The 12,813-nt window shown below is 38.0% G+C and overlaps 1 protein-coding gene across 1 annotated transcript; it reads right to left on the bottom strand.

The window, feature by feature from the left end:
* Window positions 1-224: 224 nt before the first annotated feature.
* Window positions 225-12,034, bottom strand: MS4A2 (membrane spanning 4-domains A2). Its single transcript, XM_039471112.2, has 7 exons — window positions 11,047-12,034; window positions 10,050-10,179; window positions 9,409-9,543; window positions 7,098-7,154; window positions 6,066-6,227; window positions 5,125-5,223; window positions 225-2,878 (listed from the first exon to the last, which is right to left on the bottom strand). The coding sequence occupies exons 1-7, from the start codon at window positions 11,100-11,102 to the stop codon at window positions 2,780-2,782; spliced, it is 738 nt and encodes a 245-aa protein (XP_039327046.1). The 5' UTR covers window positions 11,103-12,034; the 3' UTR covers window positions 225-2,779.
* Between the last annotated feature and the right edge of the window lie 779 nt (window positions 12,035-12,813).

Below are 12,813 nucleotides of genomic sequence, written 5' to 3'. Positions count from 1 at the left end.
AACAATAATGAATGAAAATTATGATAAAATATGACAAAGATTTTTATAGCATCATTTCACAGTACTGTACATATAGCCGACTCAACTTACGACCAAATCGTGTTACGACCAGTCTGTCAGAACCAATTGTGGTTGTAAGTCGAGCACTGGCTGTATAGGGTTATTTATAGAGTGTTATATTTGATTAAAGGATGATGAAAAGGAGGACTTCAGAAACTGCTCTTGGTCTTTGGCATCATTTTATTGATGCCATATTTCCCCATTATCTTTGATAAGTCCCTCAACCTTATATGCAAACACAAATACAGACAAGAAATCAAGTTACATTATTCCAATTTATTGCACAAATACAGATAATAGAGAATACATAAGGAGATCACAAGCACACTAATAATCAATGATATAATACTACATCATGGGATAGAGTCATTTTATGAAGTCAGAAATTAAGGCTGGATGAAAAGGTGTGCATTCAGTAATCTTCATAGAGAAGATGACCTTGAAGTCGAAATTTAGAAAGACAATTTGGGGCAGTGATAGTGTGAAGAGAACCCCAGCTTGGTGCTCTATGTCTGCCTGAGGTGGGCATACTATAAAAGGCAAGCAGGGTGGGACAACTCTCAGAATGATCTTGAGAAAAAAAGTGTGTGATGTGCATAAGAAATGTGTAGTCCATGATGAAAATATAAATTGAGTGAAATAAAAGAGGTATCATACATTATACAGCTGTAAGACAGATTGGATCCACTCCTACAGGCCCCAGTAAACCAGGTTTAAGAGTCTGTATGTGAACATCCATGCCATAGAAGTGATGTGGTTAATACCTACAGATGGTCAAGAGTAGAGATGCAACTTAGCATGGTACACAGTGAAAGGGTAGGGTTTTTCATTCTGCTGTCAAATTTGAGGAAACAAAATTTTATTTTAGAAAAATAAGAATGGAAAACCTCAGGTCCTGAAATTAAATAAAACATATCAAGTCACTTAATTATTTGTTGTGTGACTGTCGTGATTACTTTCATAATCTAGGAAAATTAACATCGACCTGTCACCTTTTATTTTTGGCAATCTCAATACATAAAATGTAATTCATTATTTCATTGTGACTAATACTCTCAGAATGATTTTTTTCAGTCCCTCTACAGGACTCTGATACTTAGACTAAAAATGTAAACTATCTTTTCCTTCTTTTTTAAACAGAAATTTTTCTTAGCTTGGTTTTCTTCACCACCTTCTATTCATAATCAACTGTCGTATTGCTCACATATGCCCCCATTCTCTGTCTCTAAAGGCCTTTGCAAGTGTTGTATTCATTTACTCATCAGAATACCTATGTGTGGAATGTCTCAGTGCTTTTTGCATTCATCCACTATTGCTATTTTCTCTGCCCTACATTCATGTCTTATGTGGAGTTGGTTATCACTGTGGACTTCTCTCTTGCCCAAGCCAACAGATATTGTCTCTGATGGTTTGTTACTTTCTGTTTATCTAATCTTTCTCTGTTTTGGGCTATCTACTGTTTCATAATGCATGTTTATGACTAATTATCGTATCTTCTATTCTAGATGTTATTCTTGCTTTTTTCCTCCAATTATAGGCATGTAAAGTTTAACTTAGCATCACTTCTATCTCAAAATAATTATCTTAGAGTGTTAACTTACTTTATTTAGTAATGATTTTTTTTAATAATAATACTAAACCTCTATCGAATTTTATCTTTACCAGAACTCTGTGTGGCATGCCATCAGGTCCTCTATGACTGCATTTCCCTTTGTCTCCTCAAAATGAAAGTCTAAAAATGAGTTTAATTTAGGTCTATTTGTACTCTTCCTCCACTGTTCATATTTCTGACTTTTTATCATTTTTTTCAACATAACTAGTGTTCTCCTTTGATCTTAGACTCAAACACCTAATGCATTAGTCAACTAGTTGCTTGTCTAACTTTATTCTTTAATTTGTTAACAAAATCTACCAGTTACTCTTTTTCTACATGTTTTAGATGTAACCATTTTTTCCATTGCCACTCTTTATTTCAACCCGGGTCTTGATTTCTTCTTTTTTTCACAAATGTCTCACTAAATGATCTCTCCACTTATAGTTTCCCTGTTTTTATCTATCTACCTCACCAGACAAGAGATAACTTAATAAAATTCCCCATTTCCTACTTATCAATCTGCAAACACTATCTAATAATATCATGTCAGTGAATGTGCTGGTGATTCAGACAATTATACAGATTTTTATGAAACTTCATATCTTTGCAAAAATGCATTGACTGGTGGCAAAATATTTGCATAAAAATTATATATAGTGTAAGGAGTATATATGTGTGTGTGACCATGTGGGTATCAGTGGGTGGTACAAACCATTCCCAATGGTAACTTTTAGGAATGCTAAAAACAAAAACAAAAAAAACCTAAGAACCAAATATTATCAAGCTGTCAAAGTTTAACTCAACTTTCAGCCAGCCTTCTTGTTTTCTGTATTTGCAATTATAAACACACAGTTAAATCTTGCTTATTACATGTTGACTTTCTAAAAGAGACAGGTGTGAAATCATAATAAAAAACAAGAAAAATAGGAGTATATCATATCTACAAATGAAGGGAGCATATTAAGATGATCTTAAGCAACAAAAACAAAATATTCTCAACTGGTGAATAAATTTAATGTAAAATTGGCAGACTGTGGAGAGAATATAAATTTTTCCAGTGTCCCATTGAGACCTTGGCCTTCTGGATCCTTAACTATGAATCAGAGTGTTCTGGACATGTGATTCTTATAAAGCAGTGGGAGGAGACACTTCCCCTGGGTTTCCCAACTCACTGTAAGTACCGGAATATATGTTTAATTCTTCATAAACACGATCATCTGAAACCTGACAAGAGAAAAATCATTTCCTATCAATCACCACAAATTTCCCATCCCTAGAAGTCTTGCTCAAGAGACTTCTCTGCTTTTGTCTTTCTGGTTCTCACACTTGTCATTACACTCTAATTATTTCTTTCATTTCCAGAAAACCAAACCAGGCTGCCTGACCGAGTGAGCCCAAAAGAAATCATATCAGTCAATAACAAGTTGGTCAGGTTATTCCTTAGTATATCTGCTGTCTTATTTATCTATCTTTGGATGAGAGTAATTTTTTCTTCTTCTTTTTTTTTTTTTTTTTTTTTTTTTGTTTGAGACAGAGTCTCACTCTGTCACCCAGGCTGAAGTGCAATGGCCACGATCTCAGCTCACTGCAACTTTCACCTTCCAGGTTCAAACAATTCTCCTACACTGAAATTATAGGCAAGCACCCCCATGCCCCGCTAAGTTTTGTATTTTCAGTAGAGACAGGGTCTCACCACATTGGCCAGGCTGGTTTCCAACTCCTGATATCAAATATATATATACACATTATATATTTGTACATTTTTGGGGGTGGGGCAATACATCACTTTATTTCTTCGGTTTTCCAACTTTACTCTTGGACGAAGCAAATTTAGTCTCCCACCTGGCTGGCTGGTTTGTGACCCCTCACTGAAGATGGGGTTCAGGCTCCAAGGAGAGGCTCAGCAGAAGGTGGAATCCCCAACAGACGGTCAGGCTGGCAGAGGACTGCAGGGTCCCAGAGGTGGATCAAGCACCCACAAGCAGAGACTCTGGACCATCCATATCCCCCACACAGAGCCTGCATCTCCTCCCAGCTTTGCCCCACCCGGTACCACACTCCTTGCAGTGGACAGGCAGCCCCTCAGTGATCTCCAGTGCCTCAGCGCCATCCCTTCGAGGCCAGCCATGGTTCTTCCTGTACATCCCTGCTGCTGCTCATGCTGAACCTGGCACCTTCTCCCTTGGAGATGCCAGGCACAAGCTGCTGATCAGCTCCACATTTAATTTTCTATTTTTTTTTAAGAGATGGGGTCTCGATACATTGCCCAGGCTGATGTCAAACTCCTGGGCCTCAAGTGATCCTCCTGCCTTGGCCTCCCAAAGTGCTAGGATTACAGGCATAAGCCACCACACCTGACCCCATATTTGAGTTTAATGTTCCTTTGGGAAACATCTGAGTAAAAAGGATGCCAAACCCCAAAAGAAACTAAAGATACACTTTCCACCCAGTGGTACCAATGACCATGCTATAATGCTCTTTTTGTCCCCAGGTAAAGCTGAAAGCAGCTTTGCCTCCAGCTTGGCCTCCCAAAGTGCTGGGATTATAGCTATGAGCCTCTGTCACCCAAGGCTGGGTGCAGTGGCATGATCGTGGCTCACTGCAACCTCTACCTCTTGGGCTCAAGTGATTCTCCTGCTTTAGCCTCCCAAGTAGCTGGGACCTCAGTTGTCTGCCGGCATACTGGGCTAATGTTTTCTTTTCTGTTTGTTTTTGTTGTTTTGCTTTGTTATATATTTTTTAGTAGAGATGTGGTTTTTGCCATTTGGCCGGGCTGGTTTCAAACTCCTGACCCCAAGTAATCTGCCCTCCTTGGCCCTGCAAAATGGTGGGATTACAGGTGTGAGCCACCATGCCTAGCCTGGAGGAGAGTGATTTTAAAAGGTGGATAGACTTGAATGCCTCAGGAACATGGACAGATGGAGAGAGTGTTTTTCATCTATCAGATGTAAGTAAGTGCATGAGCACCAAGTGCTGGTGATTCTCATCAGAGGTGTAATGGACACGTGAGGCAAACGGAAACAGTAGGTAGTCATGAATCAGAAAGGAAAAAAATTGAGGTTTTAGAGCAAGTGGGAAAGGAAGAGTCAAGAAGTAAAGGAATAAAACAGAAAGGTGTTTTATTCTGAATAGGTGGCTACTTCTGGGGTAGAAAACAAGGCCAGATACCTGAATGGTTTCCTTACATGGCTCCTGCACATTCATCTCTCATGCTACACACACTTCAAGGCATCCACATTTTCTAAAATTATACATATCCTATTTTCCTAACCCTCATTTAGAGGGATATATTATAAAATGTGTGCTACTACTTTTGAATATAAAATGTGAGCTTTAGAAATCAAAGAATAAAACTTGGAGAAACTATTTCCTGGAAGAAACATCTCAGAAAACCGAGGCCATATTTTTAAGGAATGAAGCTCCAATTCTTTAACCCATCATTCAAGATTTTATATCAGGCATCTGCTTACCTTCTTTCCTTTGAGTTCTTCCCCAGCTCCAAAGACTGTGAGTGACACAGCACTACCAAATCCCAGAACGGTGAGAAACAGCATCATCACTACAATTTCCTATTGAGCAGCAACAAACAATAAACAAAAAGACAGATCACATGGTGGGTGCCCAAAAAGTCTATTTTTGTTTGTTTGTTTGTTTGTTTGTTTTTTCATAGTTAATATGTATTTTATTTCTTTTATAATATCGAGATCATTTTACACTTCTAGCATTATATTTTAGTAATCATGATTTGAATTATTTTTGTGTGTGATAGTTCTTTTTTTTATTGCATTTCAGGTTTGGGGTACATGTGAAGAACATGCAAGATTGTTGCATAGGTACACACATGACAGTGTGATTTGCTGCCTGCCTTCCCCTCAGCTATATCTGTCATTTCTCCCCATGCTATCCATTGATGATAGACTGGACAGGGAAAATGTGGTACATATACACCATGGAATATTACGCAGCCATCAAAAACGATGAGTTTGTGTCCTTTGTAGGGACATGGATGAACCTGGAAACCATCATTCTCAGCAAACAGACGCAAGAGCAGAAAATCAAATACCGCATGTTCTCACTCATAGGCGAGTGTTGAACAATGAAAAGTCTATTTTTTTTTATCGTGCCTCCTGCTTTCATCTCCCCACCATATGACCAGTCCTTCTAAAGTGACACATACACTCACATGCAAACACAGGCACAGGAAAACCCAGAGATCATTATCGGCAGCAGATAACTTTAACCCTGAGAAATCTGCCTTGGTTGAGGGGAGTGGGCATCCAGCATCTCCCTGGACTGCGTAAACTTATGGAACATTATACTATGTAATGGAGGCTAGGAAAAGGATGGTGTTCATGAAACAGGAAAAGAGGGCTTCCCACAATAAAATACATACAGCAGAAAAAATACATACAGTGGAAAAAGAAGCCACCGAGCAGTTTTTGGTCTCATAAAGTTTCTGGCAATGGTGGATGTGCATATAAGCGGAGCTCTTCTTCAGGTTGATGATCAGCATGGTAATTCCTGTTCCCCCAGCTATGCTGCTGGCAGTGTTTGCCCCCAGGCTTCCTCTGGCCTGATGATAATGAAGAACACTCAGACCTGGGCCTGCACTTGCTGGCACATTCAATAAACCTATCTTCATGTCAGGGCTGGATGCATCCAGTAAACTCCACAATGGTTCAAAATTTTGGTTAAAAAGGGAAACCTTGAAAATGTCCCCATTGTTTAATAAGCATACATTACTTTCTTGCTGGGACTGCATTCGGGAACTACATGAACACACATCATCTTTCCTCAAATAGTCTTCCTAATTGAAAACTAATAATTTATTTGATCATGTGAATATATCTATAAAGATACAGCCAGTGTGGGGACACTTTTCTTTAAGACACATGTCAAGGTAAACATAAACTTCATTGTATGTTAAATGGTACAATATATGTTTCTAATGATTATATCCAGTTTTTGTTGCAAAAAGCCTCACAACACAAAATAGATTGAGACAAAATCATATATCCTTGTTCACTAGTAATATAAGAGATAAAAGGTCGGGCGCGGTGGCTCAAGCCTGTAATCCCAGCACTTTGGGAGGCCGAGGCGGGTGGATCACGAGGTCAAGAGATCAAGACCATCCTGGTCAACATGGTGAAACTCTGTCTCTACTAAAAATACAAAAAAATTAGCTGGGCATGGTGCTGCATGCCTGTAATCCCAGCTACTCAGGAGGCTGAGGCAGGAGAATTGCCTGAACCCAGGAGGCAGAGGTTGCGGTGAGCCGAGATCGCACCATTGCACTCCAGCCTGGGTAACAAGAATGAAACTCTGTCTCAACAACAACAAAAAAAAGTATATATATAAGAGATAAAGGCATGTTTCCCTTAAGACACCTAAAACTCCATTCTTCTTACCTTTTCAAGGATGGACAAAGAAATGGGCAACTCACCAGACATGTTGCATTTCTCCTTTCAGATACAATTGCCAAAATTCCAGAAATAGAAAACTGTTCAAATGAGAGGGAAAAAAAGCAACAATGAGTTTCTTGTTTTTAATGTGTCATTTTTAACCCCTTCTTCCAAACATAGGTAAAATTTGAGGTACTCAATAAAGTTACTTATTAATGTCACCTGTGAGCTCAATATTTTCTTATTCTCATTTTCTATAGAGTGCTTCTCAAAATTAAATGTGTATGTGAGTAAGTCTGGGTGCAGTTGCTCACACATATAATCCCAGCACTTTGGGAGGCCCAAGAGGGTGGATCACCTGAGGTCAGGAGTTCAAGACCAGGCTGACCAATATGGTGAAATCCCATCTCTACTAAAAACACAAAAATTAGACTGGCGTGGTGGTGTGCATCTGTAGTCCCAACTACTTGGGAGACTGAGGCAGGAGAATTGCTTGAAACTGGGAGGCGGAGATTGCAGTGAGCCAAAATCATGCCACTGCACTCCAGCCTGGGTGACAAGAGTGAGACTCAGAAAAAAAAAATTGTATATGAATCATATGAGGGTCTTGCTAAAACGCAGATTCTTATTCATTAGGTCCTAGATGGAACCTGAAATTCTTCCTTTATATGAGGCTCCCAGGTGATGCTGACCCTGACAATTTAAGGGTTTCTCTTTGAGTAGTGATGTCCAGCAACATCAGCTGCATGAATCTGTTTGACCACCACTCTCATTCTATTGCAATTGTCGATTTGTATGTCCATTGTCCTTCAGCTCCATTAGGCAAGAAACGTGTGTTTGTGGCATGCACATTTCCAGAATTTGACATATATCATGTGAATATAGAGTAATTTCGAAAATATACATGATGATTTTTTATCAAAATGTACATATTTGATATAAATATAACTCAATCGCACAAATTTAAAGCAATCTCTTAAAGACTCAGATTGTGAGTTTGATGGGTTGAGAGACATCTAATAAGCTGTGTTTGGAATAGAAAGACAGTAGCGATAAGTTTCAATTATAACACAGGTAGAGGTTCAAGGAACAAGTCATCTGAGTACTAAAGATTTAGCAGAATACAAAGTGAATTTGATACAGTTTAGAGATATTTAAAAAAACAACATGAATAATCTCAAAATAACTGTGCAGTGAAGGAAGACAAACAGTAAAAAGAACATACTTATATAAAGCTCTAAAAAATGCAAGTTAATTAATATTGACAGAAAGCAGATCAGTGGTTTCTTGGGGATGAGAGGACAAGGAGTTTAGGGAGGAAGAATTACAAAGGAGCACAGGGAAGCTTTTGGAAATGATGGATACATACATTGTATTAATGTGTTGATGTTTTCATGTGTGTCTGTGTGTCAAAGGTTAGCAAATTGTACACCTGAAATATTTGCCATTTATTATATATCAATTAGACCTTTAAAAAGTTATCTATCTTATGATCTTACTCATCCATCCATGTTTTCCAGATAGAACAATGAGTAAAAGAGATACCAGGAGAAAATATCTAAAAGAGTTTCTAGGGCATAGAAGGTCACCATATGTCCATTGATCCTGAGTTTTCTCATCCCAGCAATCTCTTTCCTCATTTTTCATGAAGATAACTTTTTCTGTTATTATTATTATTATTATTATTATTATTATTTTGAGACAGAGTTGCACTCTTGTTGCCCAGGCTGGAGTCCAATGGCACAATCTTGGCTCATTGCAACCTCTGTCTCCCAGGTTCAAATGAGTCTCCTGCCTCAGCCTCCCAAGTAGCTGGGATTACAGGCATGCGCCATCATGCCCAGCTAATTGTTTGCATTTAGTAGAGATGGGGCTTCACCATGTTGGTCAGGCTGCTCTCAAACTCCTGACCTCAGGAGATCCACCCACCCCAGCCTCCCAAAGTGCTGGAATTGCAGACATGAACAGTCGTAGCTGGCCTCTGTTATTGCTTTTAGTTGACAGATAAAACTGTATGTATTTATTATATAACTTTATTAATGAATAGTGCTAGATGTATGTTCCTGGAATTAGATTCTGAAAGTTTAGGTTCAGTTACTATTAGGCAAGTGTCCCTTAGACAAGTCATTTAACTCGAATTAGATTCAGGTTTCTCATCAGATAAAACTGTGGGCTAAGTGTTTAACCCACAGTTAATTATAGAAAGAGTCTTTTGTTGTTGTTAATGAGCATATCTATGTTAAGAATTATAAATATCATCTTAATACTAGAAATAAACAACTGGTTAGATCTGTGCAAGAGAAAAACCAATGTTCAGTGTTATTTCAGAAACAATTATAGCTATATACTCACAAATATGGCTCCCCAGAATGGATAACCTGCTTTAAATGATGAAAAAATGTCTTCCTCAAAGTCTGAAATATTAAATACAGAGCAGACAACTGTTCCAAAACAAAGGCATATCAAACCAATCAGAATTTGTGTTACCTGTAGAAAAACACATGAATTTCATTAAAAACAAAATATTTTCCCAAGACGATGTCATTTTTTAATAATAGAGTCCAAATATGAGAAACTGCTTTAGTGTGCTAAACTGTCCTGAGAAGTGACCCAAATTTAAAATTTTTCAGGATACCCAGGCCACTGTAAGAATTGGTACAAGCATTACCTAATGCATGGATGGCCAATACTTTTCTCATCTGCATTTATTTACATAGTCATGTTGAACATCAGTAATTGTTCCTTACATCTAAGTAAAGATAAAGATTATGAATCCTTCACTCTTATTGCCATTCTTGTCTTAGCAATTTACAGTCTTTATGAGGAAATGTTTCTCTCTTCCCAAAAGGTCCCAGATAGTGTCAGCTCTTTATGAGGTTTTTGTAGATGATGTGTCACTTCATGAATCCAAGTGGGAAAACAGTTGGTGCAACTAAATATTATTTTCTAGAGCCAATCCTTAGTCAAGTCAGAGTTGGAGGAGGCTCACTCACCCCTAGGAATTCCTGCTCTTTTTTCAAAACTGTCAGCCATGTATGCTGTGGTGGAGACGAGGCAGACTTCAATAGTCTGCCTGAAGATACTTCCTGGGGAGATATTTCCAAGACTTCAATTTCAGGCACACTGTGAAATTTAAAAGCAATTTCATCACGAGAACATTCTCTAACTCCCTGTGCAACATCCTTCACTAACAGAAAGAGGGGTTTTCTTTATTTTTTCAAAGCCATCCTGCAATTCAAATTTTCATTGTAATCACTAAGAAACTAAAGCTCAGAGCATCCAAGTAACTGACCAAGAACACCCGAACTCTATTCAAGGGATTAGATGGGACAAAATGGAACAAAATCCATGCCCAATTTTTCTATTCTTAATCCAATGTTACTTTCACATTCTTTCTCATTCATCTATATTGACAAGTAAAACTGAAAATAAAGACATTTACCTATGCATCTCACAATATTTTTAACATAGAAATGTATCTGAATATATTTTGTCAATAACAAACCCCTACTTCATGTACACAGAGTACAATGAAGGGATGACTTTGAATGGCTAGATGGAACTCTATCACGATTTCATCTTCAGAGAAACATCCCACAGCTTTTGGTTCATAAAGACCAACCAAGAAGCAGGTTATTTTATAAAGTATTTACAAAAGTATCTGTGAAGGATGTGTCCCTCAGCACATATCAGACACAGAAGCAAGAGATCTACATACATAGTATGAACTCTCCTGTCTCATACCCAGAAAGTGAGCCTGTAATGTGAGAAAATCTGTTATTTCCAGTTTACAAGCTGAGTAAAAATCTTTCTCTCCAGGGAGAGAGAAACACTTGGAAAGTACAGTAAGTAGCTTCCTCATACCCAATATATTAATTAAAATAGATGGATCCATGCCTACATCAATAAATTTTCATCTCCCAAGCACTGTGACTGATTTCCCCTGCCACTAAGTGACTGAGAATAGAAAAAATAATACCCTGTACCTACCTGGACGGCTCTTGCGGGAGAGCAAGATTTTCTCTCCTATTATGTTCTGTGTCCATTTTTTCATTAGCTGAGTGATCCAGGAGTAAAGAATATTGTCATATCAAGACTTGGCGGACTTCCTCCTACTGCGTGCTCTGCTTGGCAGTTGAAACGGGTTACCTCATGACATTGATAATTATCTTTACACATAGCCACTTGCCAGACAGATAAGTTTCTTGGCTGATTAAGATCAACAGGGTTCTACTTGTAATGAATAGAAAAATTAAGAAGCCTACTAAATAAAGACTAACATGAAATAAGAAAATTTGAGACTCCTGGAGCATACTTCTGCCTGAGACTAGCAGGATTTACAGAATCTAAAAATGAGACATTCTAGTAGGAGTTGAGAAGATGAGAGAGAACTTCAGAAAAGAAAGAGATGTGCCCTTCTTCTGGAATTTTCCCCATTTGTGCCCCAATTCAGCCATTTCTATGTCAGAAGTTATCCGGTTGCACCTTTGGAAAGTGTGTCTTCCCTGTTTAAGGCATACTTGGTTTCACACATAGACCCGAAACTGAAGTGCTGTTTTTTCATGTGAGTGAGCGTGTGTTAGTCTCTGAATCTCCAGATCCATCTCTGACTTTAGTATCTAGCATTTTTCTCTCTCTTTCTGTCTTTTGGAAACTGTTTATATGACTTTCTGCAGCAGATAGTCCCGGAAATACAGCAGGCTGCATTCTAACTGCTGTGAACCATACCTCATAATGTGTAAAAGCTAAGACGACTCCATTGTCTGCTAAATTACTAGACCAGCTGCTTAGATCTTTATAATGGCAAGAATGGGATAGTGAAAATACTGAGAGGTGTGAACTTTATAACAAATGCCATTAGCAAATCTAAACAGCATTGGACTGGGTAATATACCTAAGTTAGAATGAGAACTAAACCAATGTGATCATTCTAATACCATAACTAGCTAGACCATAGCAAAATCAGTACGGAAAAGATAAAGAGGTTTTTATTTCAGTTTAATTGTAAACATAATCTCAAATGACTCATTAATAAAATTTAAGATAATAAAAATCATGTGTGAATAAAATAAAATCATGATTTTATTTAAGATAATAAAAATCCCCACATGATTAGATAATAATCTAATAATTAGATAATAATCTAATCATGTGTGGATTTTTTTTGGAGAGGATGTAAAAAAATATTTTTGTAAGAAACTATGATATTTGCATAAACAGAATATACTAAAAGATATAATGGCATAGCTTTTGTAGCAAGTTTATTAACTCAGGAGTCATCTTCCCACGGTGTCTTCAGGAATTGGTGGACCTAACCAAGGTGTTTGGAATTAAGGAATAGACCTTATTCACTTACACATTCATCCAAAAAGAACTTAATATTCCATGCCAGGCACTGTTCTTATCACTGTGTATGCACAGATGAATACAAAATCCCCGGTCCTTCTAGCCCACAATCAAGCAGAATAGAACAATGATATTATCCAATATGTTGGAGGCTAGAGGATGTTGGAATCATAGGAGGGCATAACAATTCTGCCTGATAGGGGATATGTAGAGTTCAGGGAAGGAATTTCCAGAGAAGGTAACCTTCAGACTGAAAGCAGTAGCTACAACAAATTTCTCTTCTTTTTTTCTTTCTTTTTTTTTTTTTCTTTTGAGACAGAGTCTCACTCTGTCACCCAGACTGGAGTGCAACGGCACAATCTCAGCTCACTGCAACCTCTGCCTCCCAGATTCAAGCGATTCTCCTGCCTC

The sequence above is a fragment of the Saimiri boliviensis genome, chromosome 6 (assembly GCF_048565385.1).
Source record: "Saimiri boliviensis isolate mSaiBol1 chromosome 6, mSaiBol1.pri, whole genome shotgun sequence".
NCBI classification, from domain to species: domain Eukaryota; kingdom Metazoa; phylum Chordata; class Mammalia; order Primates; family Cebidae; genus Saimiri; species Saimiri boliviensis.
This window is presented reverse-complemented; position numbering and strand designations above follow the sequence as displayed.